The sequence below is a fragment of the Phaseolus vulgaris genome, chromosome 6 (assembly GCF_000499845.2).
Source record: "Phaseolus vulgaris cultivar G19833 chromosome 6, P. vulgaris v2.0, whole genome shotgun sequence".
In the NCBI taxonomy this organism is placed as follows: domain Eukaryota; kingdom Viridiplantae; phylum Streptophyta; class Magnoliopsida; order Fabales; family Fabaceae; genus Phaseolus; species Phaseolus vulgaris.
Window position 1 is genome coordinate 21,745,441 of NC_023754.2, and position 24,333 is coordinate 21,769,773.

General features: G+C 36.2%; 3 protein-coding genes across 3 annotated transcripts in view; all 3 read left to right on the forward strand.

Moving 5' to 3' along the window:
• LOC137831849 (protein PIR) overlaps positions 1-6,748 on the forward strand; it is a 31,416-nt gene extending 24,668 nt beyond the window's left edge. Inside the window, exons 28-30 of the mRNA XM_068639697.1 lie at positions 5,359-5,531; positions 5,756-5,965; positions 6,290-6,748. Coding sequence (XP_068495798.1) covers positions 5,359-5,531; positions 5,756-5,965; positions 6,290-6,484 — 578 coding nt within the window. The 3' untranslated portion in view covers positions 6,485-6,748. The remainder of the gene's footprint in view (positions 1-5,358; positions 5,532-5,755; positions 5,966-6,289) is intronic.
• A 1,915-nt stretch (positions 6,749-8,663) lies between these two features.
• LOC137831850 (U-box domain-containing protein 9-like) lies at positions 8,664-10,599 on the forward strand. The gene is made up of 2 exons (XM_068639698.1): positions 8,664-9,199; positions 9,340-10,599. The coding sequence occupies exons 1-2, from the start codon at positions 8,948-8,950 to the stop codon at positions 10,417-10,419; spliced, it is 1,332 nt and encodes a 443-aa protein (XP_068495799.1). The 5' UTR covers positions 8,664-8,947; the 3' UTR covers positions 10,420-10,599.
• Positions 10,600-19,665: 9,066 nt separating this feature from the next.
• On the forward strand, positions 19,666-23,399 carry LOC137831851 (U1 small nuclear ribonucleoprotein A). The gene is made up of 5 exons (XM_068639699.1): positions 19,666-19,938; positions 20,019-20,191; positions 21,573-21,666; positions 22,346-22,434; positions 22,886-23,399. The coding sequence occupies exons 1-5, from the start codon at positions 19,854-19,856 to the stop codon at positions 23,168-23,170; spliced, it is 726 nt and encodes a 241-aa protein (XP_068495800.1). The 5' UTR covers positions 19,666-19,853; the 3' UTR covers positions 23,171-23,399.
• The last annotated feature ends 934 nt before the right edge of the window (positions 23,400-24,333 follow it).

A 24,333-nucleotide genomic window follows, 5' to 3' on the forward strand; every position in this document is an offset into this window, starting at 1 on the left:
CAGGGCCTCGTACTCTGTCTGGTTATTACTTGCCTTGAAGGCGAACCTCAGGGCCTGTTCGATCAACAGCCTGTTCGGCCCCTCCAGGACTACGCCGGCTCCACTTCCTTGCTGATTCGAGGATCCATCCATCGAAAGCACCCACTGGGAGCCGACCTCTTCCTCTTGTTGCGCACTCCCTGGCGAGAGCTCCGCCACGAAGTCTGCGTAGACTTGTCCCTTTATGGATCCTCTAGGCTCATACAAGATGTCAAACTCAGACAACTCCACTGCCCAGCGGACCATCCTTCCCGCCACGTTCGGCTTTTGCAACACTTTCTGAATAGGGAGGTCCGTCATTACTACTACCGTGAAGCTTTGGAAGGAGTGACGGAGCCTCCTGGCCGAGAACACCACGGTTAGAGTTGCTTTCTCCAAAGTTTGATACCTCGCTTCTGGCCCTTGCAGGACCTTGCTCACGAAGTATATCGACTTTTGCGTCTGATCCTGCTCCTGCTCCTAAACTAGCACAGAACTGATCGCCCACTCAGTCACCGCGAAGTACAACCAGAGGGGCACGCCTGTCTGTGACTTACACTGCACGGGAGGAGCAGCCAGATACTCCTTGAGCTTGAGGAATGCCGCCTCACACTCCTCGGTTCATATGAACCGGCTGTTTCTCTTCAAGCACTGGAAATAAGGGTGACCCTTGTCTCCTCCAACGGATACGAATCTGGACAGGGCCGTCATCCGCCCTGTCAATTGCTGCACCTCTTTCACTGAGGTGGGGCTCCTCATCGCAAGGATCGCCGCACACTTGTCAGGGTTCGTCTCTATTCCTCGCTTGGTAAGCAGAAACCCCAAGAACTTGCCCGCCTCGACCCCGAACACACATTTTTCAGGGTTCAACTTGAGGCGGTATTTGTCTATAGTGGCAAACAGCTCTTTCAGATCAGCTATGTGTCGTCCCTTCTCCTAGGAGGTCACCACCATATCGTCCACGTAGGCCTGCACGTTCCTACCCAACATGGGTGCAAGGACCTTGTCCATCAACCTCTGATAGGTGGCGCCTGCGTTCTTCAGCCCAAACGACATCACCTTGTAGCAATAATAGCACGTCTCAGTCATGAACGCCGTTTTACACTCGTCGCGAGGATGCATCTTCATCTGGTTGTACCTAGAGAACGCGTCCAGGAAGCTAAGCATTTTGCAGCCCAAGGCGCTATCCACCAGCGCGTCGATGCTTGGCAACGGGTACAAGTCCTTATGGCACGCCTTGTTCAGGTCAGTGAAGTCCACGCACATCCTCCACTTCCCATTCTCCTTTTTCACTAAAACCACGTTAGCCAGCCACTCAGGGTATTGGATCTCCCTGATGTGGCCAACGCTCAACAACTTTTTGGTCTCCTCTTGCACAACCAGGCGCCTCTCCTTGTTGAACTTCCTTCTTCTTTGATGCACGGGTCGGACCTTAGGGTCCATGGTGAGATGGTGGCACGGAAAGTCCGTATTGATGCCTGGCATATCCGAGGCTGTCCACGTGAAGGCGTCCAGGTGACGTGAGATCACTTCCGCCACTTGGTTCTGCTCCTATCGACCCAACGATCGGCCCAGCTTAAACGTCTTGCCACTAGTCTATCTCTCCACCACATTCTCAACCGGCTCGGGCCGCCTCTCCCGAGCGCTCTCTGCGCGAGATACGCCTGTGTGGTCCTCTTCCATGGGAATTGCCTCTACAGGCGCCTCCTCCATGGGTATTGCTTCTGCAGGTGCCTCTTCCATGGGTACTGCTCCCGCAGGCGCCTCCTCCATGAGTGGGCGCTCCACCACCATGAATACGCCCCTCTTCGTTTTAAGGCTATTTTCATAGCACTTCTTGGCTTCCTTCTGATCGGATTTAATCACGATCACCTTCCCGCTAAGGTCGGACAGCTTCAACTTCATGTGCCGTGCAGACGACACCCTCCTCAGCATATTCAAGGATGACCTTCCTAGCAAAATGTTGTACGCCGAATTGGCGTTCACAACCAAGTACCTTATGTTTTCGGTGCGAGACGCAGTGCCATCTGTAAAAGTCGTCCTCAGCTCCAGATAGTCGCGCACCTCCACCTGCTCCCCTGCGAAGCCATACAAGCATCCTGTGTATGGTCTCAACAGGTCGGGAGACAACTGTAGCTTGTTAAACGTGGACCAAAACATTACATTCGCCAAGCTGCCCTGGTCCTCGAGCACTCGGTGCACCTTTCTTCCCACGGTCACAACCGAAATCACCACGGGGTCGTTATCGTGCGGAACGACATCGTGAAGATCGGCCTTTGTGAGTGTGTGGTCGATGTCCAGCGAGTCGTCTGCCCACTGCTTTGCTACTGACATCACTGACCGCACGTACCTCTCGCGCTGAGAGGCAGTGCATCCTCCCCCCGAAAAACCACCAGAGATGGTGTGGACTTCCCCATGGATAGGCATCTCATGAGCCTGGTTCTCTGCTGATGTCGCCAAGGCCGCCGCTTCTGATGACCCCACCAGGTAATCGTTCAAGAAACCGCTCTTCACGAGCTCGTCCAACTGATGACCCAAAGCCAAGCAGTTGGTGATCGGATGCCCGAACGCCTGTTGAAACTCAAATCATGCATCCTTGCGTGGTCCCAACACCTTATCCGTCTTCGCCGGGATCCTCAGCCTATCCGCTATGTTGGGCACAACAATCAGATCCTTCAGCTCCACCACAAAGTTGTGCCTTACCGGCCTATTCTCCCCTGAGCGTCCCTTAGCCTGAGGCTTTCTGGGCTCATAAGGGTGCTTCCTCTCTTGGCTTCTCTTCCTTGTCGTGGCCTCGTTCACCCTCGCGGGTTGTGCACGCGACGGTGCTCGAGGGCGTGCAGGTACAACACTTGCGCGCTTCTCACATACCTCTCCCTCCGTTGCGATGTGCTCCACTGCACGACGCCTGATCTCAGCGAAGGTTCTGCGGCGGTTTCTGATGAGTGACTCACTAAATGGTCCAGGGAAAATTCCCTTCCTGAACGCATATACTATCATTGGCTCTTTAGTGGTGTTTACCTTCACCACCTGCGCCCCAAAGCGATTGATATACTCCTTCAACGTCTCCTCTTGGTACTGCTTCACGTCGAAAAGATCATACGACACCGGTGGGGGAGCCCGGTTCGCGATGTACTGCTCCCTGAACAGTTGTGACAATTGTGCAAACGAGGTCACGTGGTCGTTTGGGAGGCTGATGAACCAGTCCATCGCCATTCCCGCCAGCGTGCTCATGAACAACTTGCACCTCACGGCGTCAGAACCGCCAACCAGCATCATCTACGTATGGAACGCAGTGAGGTGCGCCTCTGGATCCTCCATCCCAGTGAACATAACCTTCGGGCCTATGAACGTGGGTGGTATCACTGCTTCTATGATAGACTGCGAGAAGGGCATGGGAAACTCCCTGGGGGGTGTGAAGCAGTCGCGATCCTCTATTTCGCGATTCCCAAGGTGGTTGCGCATTCCACGGTGCAACTCCTCGTTTCTTGCTTGCGACGCTGCAAGGTCTAATTGAATGCGTTCTTGCTCCGCCGCCATCGCCTCCTGAAGGCCTTGCATCACCTCCATGACCTGCTGCAAGGTCATGCTCTCACCCTCTACACGCGCCGTTGAACTCTGCCTTGTATTCCTCATTCTTCAGTGTTTCTTGGAGAATCTTGGATCTTTCTTGCGAATCTTGGAACTTTCTTTGGTGAAACTGAGCAAATCTTGAGGATTCATGACAAGCCTTTCAAGAATCTTGGAAAACTTCCACGAACTTTCACGATCTTCATTGAATCTCGTACTTCTTGCGGTGGGACTGTCCTTTTAGATCAGGCCCCACGGTGGGCGCCAAATGTTCCTGTCGATTGACTTGGATCACCTTCGTGCGTAGCTACGAACTGCGTTTCAAGGACTCCTTTGCTTCCGTTCCAACTTCACCCTTTGCCGCCGTGAGTACCTGAAACAGAGAGACAAATGGGCGCCCTCGCGGCCGTTTGCACTCCGACACTCAAGTCAGTTATGGCAGAAAACACCGTAACACTTCCCGTCGCAGAACACCACTAACTCAGTGCTCAAAGAAGTGCGTAACTCAAACTCTCTCGCTCTCAGTTCACTTGTGTGTAAAGTGTGAAAACGCACCTTAGTCTGTTTGTAACAAAGCCTTATATACCTTTGCCCGTGTTTATGCCACGTGTCTACCTCTGACTTAAGCCTATCTGTGGGTGCAGCCTCACGACACTGTAACCCAAACTCAGGGAAATCCCAGTGTGTAAGGCCATTTTCCCGAAGTGCATCCCGCACGGGGGTGACTGTCTGGGTGCCAACTCATGCGCCCATCCTCTGAGTCATCCTCCCTAGGGCTCTTTGCCTTCCTCACGTACCATGCATGCGAATCGCCTCCTGGGACGTGACCCTCTCATGGGTCGTCTCTGCCCAGGGGCTTTCCAGCAGTGGTGCGTACTTTCCGCGTCTCTACACTCTATGCATTGGTACCTTGTGAGTGGGGCTTCTCCTTTCTGGTGCTGGAGGTGTGGCTTGAGAACCCTTTTCCTCTCCTTCTATTACTATTTGGGGTACCGAGGCCTCTACGCCCCTACCGTGCCGCCTCCTTCTGTGTCGCCTCCTCCACGGTTACTCCTACCCGTGGGTATCATGGGGGGACACCTTTCTGGCATAGGCACATTCCTAGTACTAAGCCCGGTCAACGCCCTAGGCCGGTCAACGCCCGAGGATGGGTCGGTACACATTATTATCATGATTTTTTTTATCTATTTAGGTAGGAGTATGATTAGTATAAATTAGGGTTAGTGTTGTAGGTTTTATGAACACGTCAATGCATTGTAATATATCACATTAATATCAATTAAACTTCATTTCTTTTTCTCCCTCTATACCCAAAATCTTTTTAATCAACATATGCATTAATATACCTTTGTATTTATTTATAATAAATTCTTTGTCAATAGAACTTTCTGAGTTTTGGTTGCTTAGAATCTACTCTGGGGATTTTATTTTAACAAAACCTTATATTATTTATTTCTTCTAGAGATGTTACTGATGCTTTGTGTTCATTTACTTTGTGATCTGTAATTTTAGGACAAGAAAAGGACACTTCTTATTATACATTGATCAAAATTAATGAGAGATATATAAGCAGAGCTGGCTAGTAGAGATCATAGCCACCCTGATTATAAAACAAATACAATGATAAGATAGGGAAAGGGGGAATCAAATCGGATAATCTGATCTTCATCATAACTAACTAATTCTTCTAGAATCCTTATTTGAATTTAAAATAAAAGCACATATATGATCCTTTATTAGTTGGCTCAGACCTTGTTTCTCTTATTGCAGATCTTTTATACAAGGCTAACTTGAATACTGGAAGTGTGCTAGAGTATGCACTTGCTTTCACTAGTGCTGCTTTGGATAAATATTGTAGTAAATGGAGTGCTGCACCCAAAACAGGCTTCATTGACATAACAATTTCTAAAGATTTCTATCGAATATACAGTGGTCTCCAAATTGTAAGGAGCAGCCTTCCACATCCTACTTTCACTTTTCACACTGCTTAATAACTTGATAGTGCTTCGAATGAGGAATTGACTCCGCATATCAAATTATTTGCATGTGGAGTTTAATTATTTGTATCTCCATACACCTTTCCTGCTGTGTAATTTTTTTAAAGAATATATATATATATATATATATATATATAATAACTAATGTTGCTTTTGCTTGAGCTACATAGGGATACTTGGAAGAGTCTGCTCAAGTGCCATCAAATAGCCATGAAAGGCTGGGAGATTCAATTGCTTGGGGGGGCTGCACTATTATTTATTTGCTTGGGCAGCAGCTGCATTTTGAGCTCTTTGACTTTTCATATCAGATCCTCAATATCGCAGAAGTGGAGGCTATATCTGTTATGCAAACACATAAGAACTCACAATTTGCTGTCCAGGTTTATTTTTCTTCTTCAAATCACCCAAAATAATACTTGCTATGTTTACATAAGCATTGTCTATCGGTAAAACTACTGCTTTCTTTATTGCCCACACTTCACGCAAACATTATAGAAATGTTTTCCGTCTTGCTGAACTATTTATTCTTCTTTACTGCATTTTATATGGATGTCGTATCAGATGTTTTAACAATAACCAAATGGTTACTAGTTATGAAGAAGCTGCGACCTGATAGTGCTATTTAAATTCCAGGTCCTCGCGGCATAAGGCGCGATGGTTTTCTTTGTGTACTACTTAAATAACATTTATTTTTCTTTTAATAGGGATGGGAAGCCTTATTGGAAGCAATGAAAAAAGCTAGGAGATTAAATAACCATGTATTCTCTATGCTTAAAGCACGTTGCCCCCTTGAAGAAAAGACAGCTTGTGCTATTAAGCAAAGTGGTGCTCCTATACATCGTATAAAATTTGATAACACAGTCTCAGCATTTGAAACACTGCCGCAGAAAGGTGCTTAAACGAGTAGTCTGGTTGTAGGCTTCCTGCAAATTCTGTCCCCTGTTCCCTGTATTTGTGTTGTTGTATGTATATGTTTCATGAGCTGAGTTTCTATGCAAAGGTGGCAACAATTTTTAAAATATTGCTGTCAGAGTACAGCTGTAGTGGAACTCAGTCAGTTGGCGGTTATAACTATCACTTGCTATTAGTTATAAGCTTGTTGTATAAACTCGTTACTCTACCTATAAAGAGTAATTCAATTGGAGATTAATTTTGTTTTTTTCTGCCTTTTCTTTTTCTCCAAACTCTCCCTTCAATTCTTTGTTTATCTGACACCTCTCGTGGTAACAAAGTGGTAACAAAGCTAGCTCTCAAGAAATGGTAATATCTATGAATCCAACCACCATACAATTCACTCTTCAAACCATCTCTAGTGCAATTTCATTCAAGTTTAATCAAGGTAACCTTCCTTCGAAGCAACGTGTGAATGATCAGGGGATTTAGGTTGCATCAGTATCAAATAAAAACTCTTTTCATTGTTATTAGAAATGAGAAATATAATTATGGAATTTTAGATTTTATTTGAATAGTCAATTTTTTTATAAAAAAAAAATAGACGTCTTTTTAGTAGTCATTTGATAACTAATGCATATATCAGATGAAAACTCTTTCTATTGTTAAAAAAATTATAAATATATATTGTGAGAACCTATTTGAACAGTTAATATTAAAAGAAAATAAGGCATGTTAATGAGAATATAAAAGGTAAAAGGAATTGATCATAATATACAAGTACAATCATGAGTGGATTATCAATATTGTTTTAATTAGTTTTGATCTTAATCATCTTTTTGAAGTAGAAATTTGAGATTTGCTTTGCTCACTCTCATTTCTCATTTGATGAAGTTTCATTATATCATATATAAATTATCACGATTAGAAGATAAATATGCACGATTCTTAAGTTATTATGTCACATTTAACTAGTATTTAGTCCTAACAATTCATGCGAGTGGGTTATATGACTCAAATTTATAGTTCTTATTTTTTAAATAACTAATACTTTCCACATAATGTACTCTCATAAATACGCTGTTAGTGTAAGAAATGCAACAATACGATAACAATTATTTAGATTAAAACTAATTTACAACCTAATTATAAACTGATTTTAGGACACTATTAACTTCATTATTATCATTGGTTGATAATTTTGTCCGCTTATTTTTATTGGAAATTCTACATCAACGAGTGTAAACATTTCATATATTATATAAGAAACATTTAATATATTATATAAGTTACGAATCTTATTTTATATATAATTTGATTTTATAAGGTTGAGTTAAACTTAAATCAATTTCTTAATATATATATATATATATATTTAATTAGTTATTAATTATTAGTTATTTGATTAATGTAATTTTAGTGAACATTTAAAATAAAATTTCAAAATGTATTCTTTTTAAATATTTATAGAACAATATTATCGTCAGTTTGGTTTTGCTATAATCTTTTATGCGTTCATTTTTTATTTTTTTATTTCACATAATTAAATTTGTAGTTTCTTTTTTAACATGTTTGTGTGAATAGTTTAGGAACTAAAAAAATAAAATATATAGTATTGTTTTAATTTTCTCAAATTGTTAAATTCTTTTTCTTTAAAAGATTTTACTATATAGTATATGATTTATTTAGTTCACCAAACATTAATAATACATTTAAGATGAAGGCACATTTTACAACAACCCAGTCAGAATATTAAAGAAGGAAGTAATTTTAAACACATGATAGGTTTTGATTAAAAGGAAAATATTTATAATTCTTGATAGAGAAGTAATCATATTTAAGACATTAACTTCATGGCAAGATGTGGCAAGATGTTAAATATGGGGATCTCTTGTTGTAGACAGTAATCATTTAATAGTGATTTTGTCAGTTTATATCATTGACTAAGTTCTTTAATTACAAGGAATAAGTTCCAGATTCTGCATTCCTTAAAAACCTGTTTGTTTGTTGTGCTAACTAATATAGGTAGAAGCAAATAAAAAGAACATTCATAATTATTGCATTCCCGTGTGCTCCAATTTGATTCACGCGCTCATTACACTCCAGCCTTTGATATGGGCTGGGCTGGGCCGGGCCCAGTGGGTCGATGGCGTGTCGTTATAACTATCTTTTTTTATCTATTTATTTATTATTAGAGTTATCACTCTACCACGCTACACGGTATCTGCACTCTGCACACGCGCACTCGCGCACTCGCAGAGAAAAAGAAAGAGAGAGTTAAATTGTGTGTCGTGTTGTGAGGCATGACATGACAGGGACAGAGACAAGAGACACATTGCTTACTGTTTATAATTTCGTTAACTGTCATCATTCTGATACAGAAGAGAAGAGAAGAGAAGAGAGAATTTTCAGTTGTTTGAATTAGGAAGAAAGAAAAAGGGAATGAATTTGGAGAGTTAGTAGGAATAGTGATGGCGAAGAGGGAGCGAGTCAGAGGAGTGTCGGCGTCGGAATTGAAGGAGAGGTTGAGGGAATTGGTGAAGGCCATCGTGGACTCCGACGACTACACGGTGGAAGCCGCCGACGAAGCCATCGCCACCCTTTCGGCTCTCAAACATTTTAAGTCTCCAAACTCTTTGGACGACTTTCCCCTTCCTCCCGAATTTCGATGCCCCATTTCAACCCAGTTGATGACGGATCCCGTTATCTTATCCACCGGCCAGGTTAGGTTATTCCCTCTTTTCAATTTCAATTTCATTTTTTTCTGTTAGTGCTGAGTGTTTATAGTTTATTGACACTGAGTGGTGAATGATTGTGTGTGTGCTTTTTTATGTGTTTTAATTTCTTTGTATTGCTGCTTCAGACTTATGATAGGCCATTCATTCAGAGGTGGTTGAAAGAGGGCCACAGAACGTGTCCACAGACCCAGCAGGTCTTGTCTCACTCAATTTTAACACCTAATTACTTGGTCCGAGACATGATTGTGCAGTGGTGTAGGGACCGTGGAATTGAGCTTCCTAAACCTGTTAATGACATTGATGAAGTGGTAACTAATGCGGATAGGAACCATTTGAATTCGTTGCTTCGCAAGTTGTCATTGTCTGTTTCTGATCAGAAACAAGCTGCTAAGGAGCTGCGCCTTTTGACAAAGCGAATGCCTTCGATTCGAATTCTTGCTGGGGAGTCCAGTGATGTGATTCCCCAATTGCTGAGTCCATTATCATCGCCCGGCACGGCTTCTGCTGACCCTGATCTCCACGAGGACTTGATCACTACGGTTCTCAATCTCTCTATCCATGATGATAACAAGAAGGGCTTTGCAGAGGATCCTGCAGTGATTTCTCTGCTTATTGATGCCTTGAAAAGTGGAACAATTCAAACGAGGAGCAATGCTGCTGCTGCTATTTTCACATTGTCCGCGCTTGATTCCAACAAACACATCATTGGAAAATCCGGGGCTATCAAGCATTTGCTTGAGCTTTTGGATGAGGGACAGCCATTGGCCATGAAAGATGCTGCTTCAGCCATATTTAACCTTTGTCTTGTACACGAGAATAAAGGGAGGACAGTGCGAGATGGGGCCGTTCGGGTTATTCTGAAGAAGATGATGGACCACATTCTGGTTGATGAGTTGTTGGCTATACTGGCACTCCTATCCAGTCATCCCAGGGCTATTGAAGAAATGGGTGATCTAGGTGCTGTTCCTTTGTTATTGAGGATTATTAGGGAGAGCACATCGGAGAGGAGCAAGGAAAATTGTGTTGCAATTCTGTATACAATCTGTTTTAGTGATAGAACAAAGTTGAAGGAAATTAGAGAAGAAGAAAAAGCAAATGGTACACTGTTAAATCTTGCACAATGTGGAACTTCAAGGGCAAAAAGGAAGGCTAACGGTATTCTTGAAAGGCTTAATAGATCCCCCTACTTAACACACACTGCTTAGTGAAATTAAACCTCGGGGATTAGGAACCACTCTGTAAATAGTTTTTCTTGTGTTCTTCTGTACAAGCACAAACCATCTCGGGTAGCTGTAAAAATGGGAAAGAGAAGTTCACATATTATGTACAGAATCTTCACTTACAATCAGGGTGAATGAGCAAAGAGTTTGTTACTTATTCCTTTATTTCTTTTCTGTTTGATTCTTTATCCCTTTTGAGAAAGCCCTTTTCTTTTCTTTGCTAAAGTTGCTATATTCTTCTATTTTCTCATTGCCGGACTGACTGCCCGTGATTGCTGTTTTTGCTGTCTAAATTTGTAAGTATTCTTCACTTGTTTGTCGCGTAGCCAACCAACTTTGAGTGCTGACAAAGTGTCTGTTTGTATTTTGTTAGTGGCTCAGTTGTTGTATTTGTGTGTGGTTTTCGTTGCTGGTAACTTGTATCTTACAGCTGAGAATTTTTAGTGTGAGGGAGTGGGGTAGGGTAGGGCCTCCTTTTGTTTTCTTTCCCTCGCCAACCACTGAAGAGTGTCGGCACCGTTTTTGTTGCTCTATCTTTACCCATTACACTTTTACACACCAATTTTGCCCATGCCGCATAGATTTATGAATTGATTATATATATATGACTATCGGTCACGTACGTTCACCTCTAAATTGACATGACTGGTATTTTGACTTGTGCGTTTCTTTTTATTCAAATTTATTTTTCAAATTCAGTTCCATGGTGTCACCGACAGTCTAGAATATTTAAAGTTACTTGGGTCATGCATGCCTAACTATTCAGCATCTTAATCATGTCCTGCCTGCGGGTGCTGACTAACTTGTTATTCCACCGAATATGTTTAGTTAACTTGTTCCAACCGTCTATCCAAAGGTAGGAAAGAAACAGTGGATTGGTTTGGTCACATAAATCAAGAGTGTTAGGAAAATAAGGACGATTTCAGGCTGAGTACTGCTGAAATCATGCCTTTCTATATGATAAGGTTCTTTGTGCCTAGAGCTTTTATTTCATTCACTAGTCGCAATGATAATGATTACTTCAATAAAATAATATTGCCATTATTGTCGCTTATTATACTAGGTTTGCTGCAAAAGGTTGGTGAGTAGCCTACTCGCAGAATTCAATTATTAAGTCTAAAAGGATGACTAGTTTGTGGTTCAATTAGAATGATTTTAAACTTTTTTTAGAGCAGTTTTTGGAGGAGCTACTTGTAAGGAACTGTTGCATATAAAGTACCTCCCAGGAGCTCATGTGGACAGATAAGTATAGGCATCAGCTATTTGTGCTATAAATTCTTTTATATTAATTTCTTTAAAATACGTCTTTAAATAATACATAAGTTAATTCATTTTAATTTATGAAATGAATCATTTCATTTTTCTTATTTTCTTTTCTTTACATTATTAATGGAAAATTTATGGATGAGGTTGAATCCCTCCTGACACTTATGCTTGTGGGGGTAATTCTTCTCTTGGACATTCCTTAACATCCAGAGAATAGTTAAATGGCAGTAAATGAATAAAAGTGGTTGTGGTTGGTAAATTTAGATAGGTATATGTTCATTGTTTCGGCATGGAGCATGTGATTAGGGTCCCCGATACTATTAGGAGGGTTTTTCTGCTGTATCTCTTCTCTCTCCCAAAGAAGTAGCATATATGCAGTCCATGTTTAAGCAACTCTCATGAGTTATTTACATATAGGTATTGAAAGGTCGTTCCCGAATTGTGGATACACCAAATTTGAAAAAGATTTCATATTTGTGGATAATAATAGTGTAAAGTTGAATTGGAAAGAAGACAAATGCAGATGGAGAGAAGAATTTGGAAGGTCCCTTTCGTGGGCTCTATAAAACGCCACCCTCTCATCCGGAAAAACTGTTTTTTCTTTTTAGGCAGTCACGGGCTCCACACAACTTGTTCCAAAGTAAACTGTGAACTGAACGCCATTATTTAATGGCTGAATATGGTAATTGTGGAATCTCAGGCAATGTAACGCTGTGTCACTTATTTAGCTACTGTCTATAAGATAATGATCACGTCCACAGCCACAACCATATCCAGATGTGCGAATTCCTGTCAAAATCACTTCCCTAGGAATCTCATTTAGAGAGTGCTACAAATTGAACTTTCTTATGATTTCTTGAGTTGAAGATTGTTGATTTTTTACAAGCACCTGAAACATAACCTATTAGTTTGTGAACTATGAATTTGTGAACTATGAATTTGTGAACTATGAAGTGAAACTGTCTTAAGTATACCATTTTTCTGAGTCATCTTTTTTAGTTTCTTTGAAGTGGTCCTTAATGTACAGAGTGGACACTTAGTTTTGATATTGACTACCAAATAGCGGAGGATGGTACAATCATCAATCACCTATCAACATGCAACACACAAAATGGTCCACAAACATCATTCATTACCTTTTGAATAACTTTTTGTCAACATTTAAAATTAATCTACATCTTGCAAGAGAGATTGATATCATAAATGTATACTATTGGATGTGTAGATATAAAGTTTGATATACTGATTCATGAATGTCTCTAAAATACCACTTAATAAATTAATAAAAAAAATATTACAGTAAAGAAAAATTTTAATTTTGGTATTCATGTCATTCTTACTGAGAACTTTTTTCTTTAAAACTTGTACAATAGTAAACATAGTATAAGGATTTCAATTATCCACACATTCATCCATTCTGATCTTCATCTGAATAGTTTACTTTCCAACTTCTAATATAAAGGGATTTTGTAACTATTTAAGGAAATTATGACCTCAGTAAAATAAAAAATAAGAAACACATCAGAAAACGTGTGAAAAGAAAATCATCAAATATATAAATAGAAAAAAAAAACTATTATATCCGTAGTAAAAGGCAAATTATTCCTACACCATATCAATTTTAATTTGCAGTAAAACGAAAATGTCACGAAAATGATCTTAAATAAAATGAGGGTATGGATAAAAAATATTTTGGAATTTCTTTCCAGAATATATTTGTGAATAAATTTCTGAATTTCATAAATTCTTTTTCAAAATATATTTTCAGATTTTGTGTTCCAAATTTCTTTTCTGAAATATATATTTTTTATTTTGGATTTACTTTTTCAGAATGAAATTTTAATTTTTGAATTCCAAATTTTTAAATCCAAAATAGAGGATAATTTTAGAAAATTTAAAATATGATAGGTGCAGATTAAAATTTGTATGGTGCAAAAAGAATTAGCCGTACTAAAACACTTCGGACCCAATTCAGCCCTATAAGCCCAGATTGCAAGCCCAATTTAATGTAGTTACAGTTGTCTAGAGAAAAAATAATAAGGTTGTCATATTTGGTATAAATTTTGAAAATTATTCTCAGTACTGTTTATTTCCAAGAATATAAAATACGTGTATTTGTTTTACTAACTAAAATGTAATATTTTACGGAAACGGGTGTTATTTTCTTCAATAACTACAAAATCTTATTTCATTCTTCTATCTTTTTTCTTCTTTCACTTTTATTTTTAATTGTTTAATTCTTTTATCATTAATAAATATCAGTAAAATATATTCACGAAATAATACTTTAATACATATCATTCATGAAGTAATACTCTATAAATTGATATTCTGTTTTAGATTATTTAACTATCACAGTAACTAAATATATTTTTAATAATTTTTAGAGTTAAAAACGTGAGAAAAAAATCCTAGATTAGCACATACATATTCTATCGGACCTTCATTATTATTAGACAAGAGATTTCTGGTTTTAACTCGTTCTTCTGTCAAGTATTTGTAAATAATGGAAACTTTCAAACACTCAGATCCATGCAAAAAATTTTATTGTTAAATTCAAAAGTTAATTGAGTTTTCAGTTAGGAGCACATAAAGGGTTTAATATTTGATTAAAACACTATGGTGCTGCTATTATCTTGCTCAAAATCAAATTTCAGTTCCAATTTTTAATATCATAAATGTGATATTTTTAATTGAGATTTTATTCAAAAGAATTTCTCTCTTTAAGTATTAAAAAAAAATATATTATCAATTGAGTTTTTAATGTTAAATTTTTTCATTAACTAAGTGACGTTATTATTATTATGCACCATCATCTTATTTACTTGTCTCTAAGTTTTATTGAATATGATGTTTTAATAAAATTTTAGTTAATACAAGAGGACAATAAACTTTTATTACTTTCATTGAAAACAAGTGTTGGATAAAAAGACTTGCCACCTACATTAAAAGTAGTGATGGCGATAGTTCCCCTTAGTTTATGTAGGTAACATAAAATTCATCAAAGAGCATGACAATCTCATTATCCAATATATTTTCAATTAAAACAATAAAAATCACTTGTCATTTTACATTAGGAACATTATTGTTTTATATTAAACTTATAACCTCGCATTTCTTAACACATGAAGACCAAATATAACAACAATGTCACCCAGTTAATAAAAAAAAATGATAAAAATTAAATTGAAAAGTATAAAAATTTTAAGTACTCGATAAACAATTTTTTTTACAAAAACTTAACTAGAGATACTTAAATTGATAAGAGACTTAAAACTTAATTAAGCGTAGATTCAAATAGATATTCATGGATTTGAACTTAATTATGTACATTGTGAAGTTAAAAATACATTAATAACCACAATCACTTAAAAAAACACAAACATGCATGTTATGATATAAATATTTAAACATTAATAGGGTTGAATTAATTGAAGTTAAGAATACTCTTTGGTTCAGAGTATTAATTCACTTAGGTTTAGAAAATTTATCAAGATGCAAAAATAAGAGATTATAACATAATCTACTAAAAAGGTTGAAGTCATTTTAATTGATGGAACTATCTCTTCTCCCATACACTCCTCTCTTTTGTTTTATTTCCTTCTTTAGATATCATCCAAATCCAAGCTTTCACCATTGGTCTCCTCAAAAGTTTTAAACTATTCATTTTTTATCCTTCTATCAACTTATATGTTGGAGATCTACGCTCACTATAGATAAAGACATCTCATAATATATAAATGACATGCACATGAGTCATTTTTGTAAGATTAAGTTAGGTGATTGAAGGGTTTTGGAAGGTTAGGACGGGGTTCATGTCACAATTGTGAATGTTTATTGCTCTAGTTCGGAGAAGAAATTGGTTTGGGAGGAGATTGGTGCTTACAGGTCGACTCAGTTATTGAACGCATTTGGTCCTCTATTCTGTTGTTCTTTATGTCCTTATTCAAAATGTTTATTGTGGTGGCAAAAGAGTTAGTGAGTATTCAAAAAAAATTTCTCATGGAAGTGAGAGTTTGACGAAAGAAAGGTCAATGTGAGTTATATGAGACATTGATGGTCTTGATATCATTGAATTGATGATCTTTAACTCGACATTAGCTAAAAGAAAAATATCTAAAAATATGAAAGATATAAATATTCAAATTCAACAAATATTTTTTTTTAAAAAATATAACTATTATTCTAAATATACAACTGAAATTATAACTATATTTGTCCTCTGGAAAACAATTTTCCCAACTCTTGAGTTGCTAAACAAAAACAACTTTTCCTTTTTCATTTATTTAAATCCTGCCTGAATGCTACACGGAATATTTTTTCAAGTTAAATTGTAAAAAGGCTTGTTTTAAAGTTATTGACTTATTTATATTTTTTAAAAGATACGTGACAATGCAATGAAATATAAGAAATAATAAACGAATACTTATAAAACGCACATGAATAGCAGAATTGAGTATGCTCTTTTACATCAAATTGAACCAACCAAAAGAAAGAGAAAACTCCAAGTAATCAATAACATTAGTACATTACCCCAAGACATACAATTTTGATTAGCTGCTAATAATAGCTCAACTCACTTCTAAAAACTAAAGCCACAAAAACCATAAACCTAATCAAAACACTATCTTCACTTTAACGAGTACAGAGAAAACACAGACATTAATTATTTTCGGTTTCTTTGATGAAAACCAAAATTAATCAATCAATCAATCACCCTAGTTTTCGTTAAGCCGTCATGCGAAGCCACCCCGAGAGCTCAAGAAACGAACCGTTGAATCTTTAATTCCATAGTTTTATAATTAAATGAACGGAGGCTAAAATTTGTTTGAAATTAGTTGTTATTGAATTTTTTGCGAAGAAGAGTAGCACGCAAATCGGCAACGTCAACCTCGTTGATGTTCTCTGGTTTGTAGTAACCAGTGACAGGATCTGGCACCCATGAAACCTCGTAAGTGGAGACCCTTTTCTCTTCCCCTGACTTCCCTGCAATGGAGCTCACTCCTCCCCTTGTCGCGCTTTGTATCGCCACAGAGTACCCGCGTCTGTTTAACATAAACCATATATTATAAATCATGTGATTAGTTCAGTAATTAACAATTTAATAACCGTAAAAATGAGTTTAAAAGAAGAAAAAAGTTAGGTACCTGGTGAGAGCGTTGTTGAATCCTTGTAGGAGAAGAGCAGAGAAATTGTTGACGTTAGCGAAAGAGCGAGCCATTGGTGATGAAAGTGAAGAGTGGATTACAAGTGAGGAAAGCTTGCTGTTAGTGCGCAAAGACAAGCTCTCCAAACTGTAAGATTTTGATTGAGTTTGTGAGAGATGAGTCTTTCATTATATAAAGGAGATGGTGAGGGAAATTATAGACGCGTCAAAATATGAATAATTGAAGTGGAATGTGGAAGGTTCTGAAATTTAGGTAACCTTCGATGAAAAGGTGGTGAGATAAGGACATAGGAAGGAGGTGTGAGGATTGGAAAAGTGAGATGGAGTCAATGATGGTGTGAGCTGAATCTGGTCACACTAATTACAAACGTGTCGTTTGCACAATCACTCACTGTGCCTAGTCAATGCACGTCTCTTGAATCATTGCCCAAATTTAGGGGAACCTTCCTAACCCTCACTCTCTTCAATTGCTTTTTCGTTAACCAATCACTTCATGTTCAACTTGAGTACCACTTTGCCCAATCAATCATCATTCTCTATAATCCTTCCACTATTCCACTTTTCTCGTTCCCCTCATTTTCCCATCTTCTTTCATCCACTAAGTTCTTCCCTCAAACATTTGTAGTATTATTAGATTCATGGTAATCTCCTTCCTATCTTTACATCAACACTCACCTCAGATGAAAGCTATTTTATAAAAATAAAGGTTTTTTTTCATTAATAATCTCATTATCTCCAAAGATCTATAGAATTATTTGGTTTTGGTAAAAAAAAATAAAGAGTCAGATTGCACAGTTAGAAGGTGATTAGTAAGGTTTTATCAACAAACCAAAGTAGAAGGCCAAATGGTATGACTCATTCAATGTCCAATACGGGAGAGTGAATGATGTTATTTTTTTTCTTCCTTCAATTTTTGTCGCTACGGACGAGTGAATGTTGTTTAATTTGACAATCGATTTTCTCTCCTTTTTTTATTATTGAATATGAAAATGTTACTTTAACATAATACAATTTTAAAATTTATTCATCACTTCATATGAAATTCATATTTCAACAAAAAAATTATTAATATTTTTCGTAATATGATGACTTTTTTAACACTCTATTAAGAATTTAGATATTGAATTGAATAGGTGACTTTTAATTCTAGTCTTCTAATTCTTGAATAATAAAATGAAGTTATTTTTCTTAAGAAACATTGGTTAACAATCCAATTGTATCCATCTTAAAATATTTTGATGTCACTTTTCTAATTTTTAGTAGATTATGATATTAGTTAGTTTCTCATCTCAACAATATTTTCAAGCTTAATTGTTATGGGTAATAAATTTTGATTGCTCTATTGTAAATGTTTTTATGATATTTTATAAATATTACTTGTTCTTGTTACCTTTTAAATCGACTTATAGAAACAAGTATGTAAAATTGAAAAAGTGACGATGGTATAAAATGTTTTTGTAGTTCTTTACGAGTTAATATATTTTTGTATCTTTAAATTATTAGAAATTATAAATATTTGTAGTTCTTTACGAGTTTCTTATTTTTTTTTATATATTTCAATAAATTATAATCGATTATAAATTTCAAAATTATTTGCATAAAATCTAATAATTAATAGATTGCTTACATGAGGCCACTTCTTAACATATAATTAAAATTATAATATTATAAATGAAATTACTATGATTTTTAAAAAAAAATAAAGAATAACATGTAAAAATATTTTTTAAAAATAAATATAAAATAATCGAATATTTCATAGGTTTTTTTAAATAAATCTTAAATATATATATAACTAGCTCTTCATTTTTTATTTTTTTTAAATATTAATTAAAAAAGTTATGACGAAATTCCTTGTTTAGATTTATTCTAATATTTTTTTTCCTTCCTGCTAAAATATATTTGTAAAAGTTATTCAAACTTTATATATATTATATTCTTCAGTGTTGCATCGTTATTAACTAAGTTTTTAATAACATTATATAAATTATTTCACACAAAATATTACTTTATATTTTTTTTTATATAAAATATCATAAAATGCATAGCACCTGTGAATTAGTCAGAGCTATGTCTAGGATTTATGACACAATTATTTATGAAACTTGTATAATTAAGATTTATGGCATTTTACTTTTAGCATGAAAAATATGTTTTATAAAGTATTTTTAAAAATCTAAAACTAAATACCAAAATTGTGTCGTACAGTACTATGTAAGAAAATAAGTTACTTATTCATACATCAATGTAAATATTACACTATTACCTTTAAATTATTTAAGATGTATTTAATTCTAACTTACACAGCACAAACAAGACCTGATACGACAATATATATATATATATATATATATATATATAAAAAGATATGTAAATTTTTTAAAATGTAGGACATGGGACACATATCTATATATTATATAATTATGAATTATATAAATTGATAATAAAAATTTATGTGCATAAGTATGTTCCAAATTATTTTTTGGAGTAGAAAGATGTTTTTCATGACTGATTCACAAGGATTTGTTTCTTATTCTTATAATCATAATAACAATTTATACAATAAAGTTTGAATTTTAAAAAAATTAATATATTTTTCCTTTTTAAAATTGTGTTATAATTATACTAGAATTGTCAGAAATCTAACAAATACTTTTTGAATTGGACACTTCATGGATACGTATTATAAAAATGTCAGTGTCCAATACGAGTATCAGATACCGACACGTCATTTAAGAGGAGTGTCTGAGTTTCATTGATACTGACTAATAAATAAGAGAAAATCACTAGAAGAGTGTATTCAGCAATTTGCTTATCATTCATTAGATCATTACTCAAGGGTAGAGATTATTAGGCCCATTGTAAAAAGATAGGCAAAGCCCAATTATTTTGAAAATCAGCAGTAGCTTCCCCCGCCGTGGCTTAGGGTTTTACCTTACCCCGTCGTGGAAAAGCTTCTTCTTCTTTTTCATTTGCAGAGCGCAAAATGTCTGAAGTGAGTGCTACACCTGAAATTCCTCAAAACAACACCATTTACATCAACAATATCAACGAGAAGATCAAGATTGAGGGTACGCGTTCTTTTTCTTGTTTCCGCAACTTCAATTTCGATGGATTACACGTTCTTTGAATTGTCGTATGTTGGATGCAGAGTTGAAGAAGTCTCTGAACGCTGTTTTTACTCAGTTCGGGAAGATACTTGAGGTTTTAGCTTTTAAAACCCTAAAACACAAAGGTCAAGCTTGGGTGGTTTTTGAGGATGTCTCTTCTGCTTCCAATGCCCTGAGGCAAATGCAAGGATTTCCCTTCTATGATAAGCCCATGGTATCATATCTTCTATTCCGCTAGTCAAAATTTATATCTCTTTTGTAATTTTTATTATTAATTTAAAGGTGTTTGGAATTGGGGGTATAGTTTTAGTTAATCATGTTTAATTTTCTGGCTGGAATTATGTGTTATTGTGTGGTTCTAATTTTTAATTCTACTACTTGATAAGAACTATGATAATCTCCAATTTGCAGAAGCTCGTACAAACAGAAAATAGTTTGGAAATTTAGCTGAATTTACGTGCCACAAAGTTAAGAACTCTTCTTGTTTCTATAATAGTAAAAATGAAGAATGTTGCAGAAGAATGCATATCTGTCATCATTAGCAGCTCTTTTCTTTTCATTAGATATTTACTTTGTTCATGGGAAATGAAGATGCTGAACAAAGGACTAATGTTGTGTCAAATTACTGTCAACGTTTGACTAGTGGCAGCAGTGACTATCATGTTTGCGATGTTGTCCGTGGAATAATTTTTCTTTATTATTCAGGTTCCAATCTCATCACCTCACCAAACAAAAGAGGAAGGTTTTTTTGGGGTAGGATCAAATTATTTTAGATAGAAATAGCCTACAACTCTAGGCAAAACTGACGCTAAGGACTGGCAGAGTAGAACTTGTCATACATTCATCCTCAATTTAACATTGACTACAAATGGCTTTATTATTAATTTAACATACACTCAGTGGTTTACCGTTTTGTGCCAAATTAACTACGCCATAGTATATTGGGCGTCAAGGATACATCTCATCCTGATTACGTCCCAAGGGAAAATTGTAATTGCAATTCTATTGAATAAGCTTTGATCATAAATTGCTGAACCAAATCAGTTTTTAGATTTATGTGGCAGTGTAGCACTGAAAAAGAGAGAGGAGATAGAAGATTTTGTGATTTGGTTGACATCATGATGTGGCATTAAAAAGTTGACCATCATTTCCATCTGAATTGCCTATGTAATTTTCTGTGCAATAATGGTTGCCCACTCTCTACTAGGGGCTTGACCTGCTAATCCATGTCGTGAATATGAATCCATATTGCCGTTGGCTTGACCTGATTGATATTTAGCAAACCACTAGTAGAACTATGCCTAAATTGAATTGTGACTGTAAATCACCTAGTCAAATAAAAAAGTTACTAGTGTTCATTTTAGGAATGAATTTTATCATAATCATCATCTCATCTGTATTCTTTTAATGTGAACACTTCTATATTTTTTATATATTTATTTTTTGAAAAAAAGAACTGATTGGTCAAACAATTTGCTTATTTATTTCCTTACTTTCTTCTGCCGATTCATATATACTATAGTTTTATCTCAATTTGTGTTAGTGCCAAATTATCCTTTTCTAGAAATTGAATTATATTTTGCTATTTTATCCAGAAAATACAGTACGCAAAGACCAAATCTGATGTAATAGCAAAAGCGGATGGTACTTTTGTTCCTAGGGAAAAACGTAAGAGGCATGATGACAAAGGTACAACACTCTTCAAGCACTCTATTCTTTTTATACAAGGATGCTTCACTGTGAAATTTTAAACCCATTGGCCATATGGGAACAGGAACAAACAAGGTTAAAAGTCCATCCCTTCCATAAACTGAGGGCCCAAAGCACTTAATGCCCAACAATGACAATTTTATCCTATTGATTTCATACAATTGTCTTCCCTTGAAAAATCAAAGGACTATTCTGTCTCTTGGGGTATTATCCCCTTGAAAACAGTCTCGTCTTTTTCATGCAACTGCCATTGTATGGTTCCAATGGATTTTAGACTTTTGTAACTGATAATACTGAAGAAGGAAAGTTCTAAGAAATTCTATATCTAACTCTAGTGCGTGCCTTAATACTCCTAAGGCATGTGTAGTTATTTTATGGATCATATAAATTATGTGTTTTATTAAATACCTTACGTAATAAGAAATTGTGTTACTCAGAAGTGTGACATTTTTACATTTTAAGTTCACTTTTGTGTTTCTGTCCACGAAGGGACAGGGTTATTCCATATTGTTGAGCATCTAGGTGGGTGCACTGCAACTTTTGTTCTGAAAATCTGTGTAGTTTGGTTGGACCATACAAGTGTACATGTTTTACGTCACACATTACATAATCAATAAACAACTTTACATGGAAGTAACCTTGTTATGTTCTGTTGCAGGCAAAAAACGGAAGGATCAACATGATGCTAATTTAGCTGGAATGGGACTAAATCCAGCCTATTCTGGTGGTTATGGTGCAACACCTACTGTAAGTTTTTTCTGCTGTTGTAGATTTTTTGGGGGGAGGTGGTCAATCATCAACAGGCATGGTCATGTTAAAGACCTACTAAAATGCTAGTAATATATCCCACATCTAAATTTAGCACCTTTTTAGTCTTTTTCTCCTGTTTTGTAGTAATTTGTCTCTAACAGACAGGAAAGTCTTTTCTAAAGTTCTCAGGTTTACCTTTGAGAAATAATTTTTTATTTTCTGATTTTGAATTTGACTTGAAAGAAGGGAGAAAATGTTCTAGTATGAAGTGAGATTGGGTGAAAAGTTGTAATCAAATAGAGATTATGAGATGATGCATTATCTGTTTTAAAGCAAGTAATTCAAATAAACAGAAGCTTGAACAACTTTGTTCTGTTCTTTATGGTCTCCATGTTTACTTAGTTCTATATTTGTTACACATGCCTTTCTAACATTGAAACTATCCTAGATACCTTATCCAGGTGGTGCAAAATCCATGGTACCTGAGGCTCCTGCACCACCAAATAATATTCTCTTTATTCAGAATCTTCCCAATGAGTCAACTCCCATGATGCTGCAAATGCTCTTTCTTCAATATCCTGGATTCAAGGAAGTTAGAATGGTTGAAACAAAGCCAGGAATTGCCTTTGTGGAATATGGAGATGAGATGCAATCCACAGTGGCTATGCAGTCGCTGCAAGGTTTCAAGATAACCCCACAAAACCCTATGTTGATAACTTATGCCAAAAAATAGATAGCAGTTTCTTGAACTTGTATGAGAAAGACAGGAGTCCCATCTTCAGCATGCAGTTGTTAATCCATTTCATGCAGTGGTGTAATGTTAATTGGCATCTATCTTTGGCACAGCCTTGATTCGAGTATGATTGTAGTTACGGATAATAACTGTCATTTTTATACAAATGTATTTAGGAAAAATACTAATTAGTTCAAATTTATTATTTTACTTTTTCTAGATTTGTCAATTGACTTGCTTTTGCCCTTATTTGAAGAAAATTACCTGCCAACATTTGCTGGATGAAGTTCCATAAGTGAATACATGATGTCTTCCTTGCGCAAGTACACAAATCATTTTGGTTATCCTCTTGTGACGTGCTATCCCTGCTTAATTTTTGAAATCTGGTGTTTTCTTTGTCCCTACATTGGCAAAAAGTAGAATGCAAGATTGAACCTTTTCCAATGTCTAAAGTAAATTCTAAAAGCAGGCAATTTGGATTTACTGCTGTAAAAGATCACGTTGTTGCGGTTACACGACTTACCTCAACTTTGTGATTGTACAAAACAAATGTAGTTTATACGAAGATCAAATGACATGTGTTCATTGACTACAACAACTATTACTTTTTTCACTGCATAAACTCCATGGAAGCTTTTTCGTGCTCTATTGTCACGTAAGCAGGGCATGATTATGAAAACTGCATAAAAAGTGTTCGGTAGCTTGATTTAAATAATGCAAGTTAAATTCTTAACTTGATTTAAGTCTATTTTCCAATAGTTTTCCTTGAGTTTTTCATACCTTTATTCTATTTGTGAGGCATATGTTGAAAAAGGAAGTTGTAATTCTCCTTTTCACATTTGAAAAAGTTTCGTTCACCTCAAAGTTTTGAAAGTTTAATTGTTAGAGATATCTTGTTTGTTAGATTTCAAGTTTTAGACTAAGTAATTAGGAACTAAGTATAACATCTATCTATGCTATGTGAATAAAAACACAACATTAAAAAAAATCATGAGAGTTGCTGGATGTCTAGTTAGCTTCCATTCATATCAAGCATGTTAAACAAATTAAAACAAAACAGTGCGCATGATCTAAACATTTTTTAGACTTAGATTTACTCTCTTTTTTTTTCTATTGGATGTCTAAATTAGTTCTACCCATCTTTGAGTACTTTTAGTTCATTT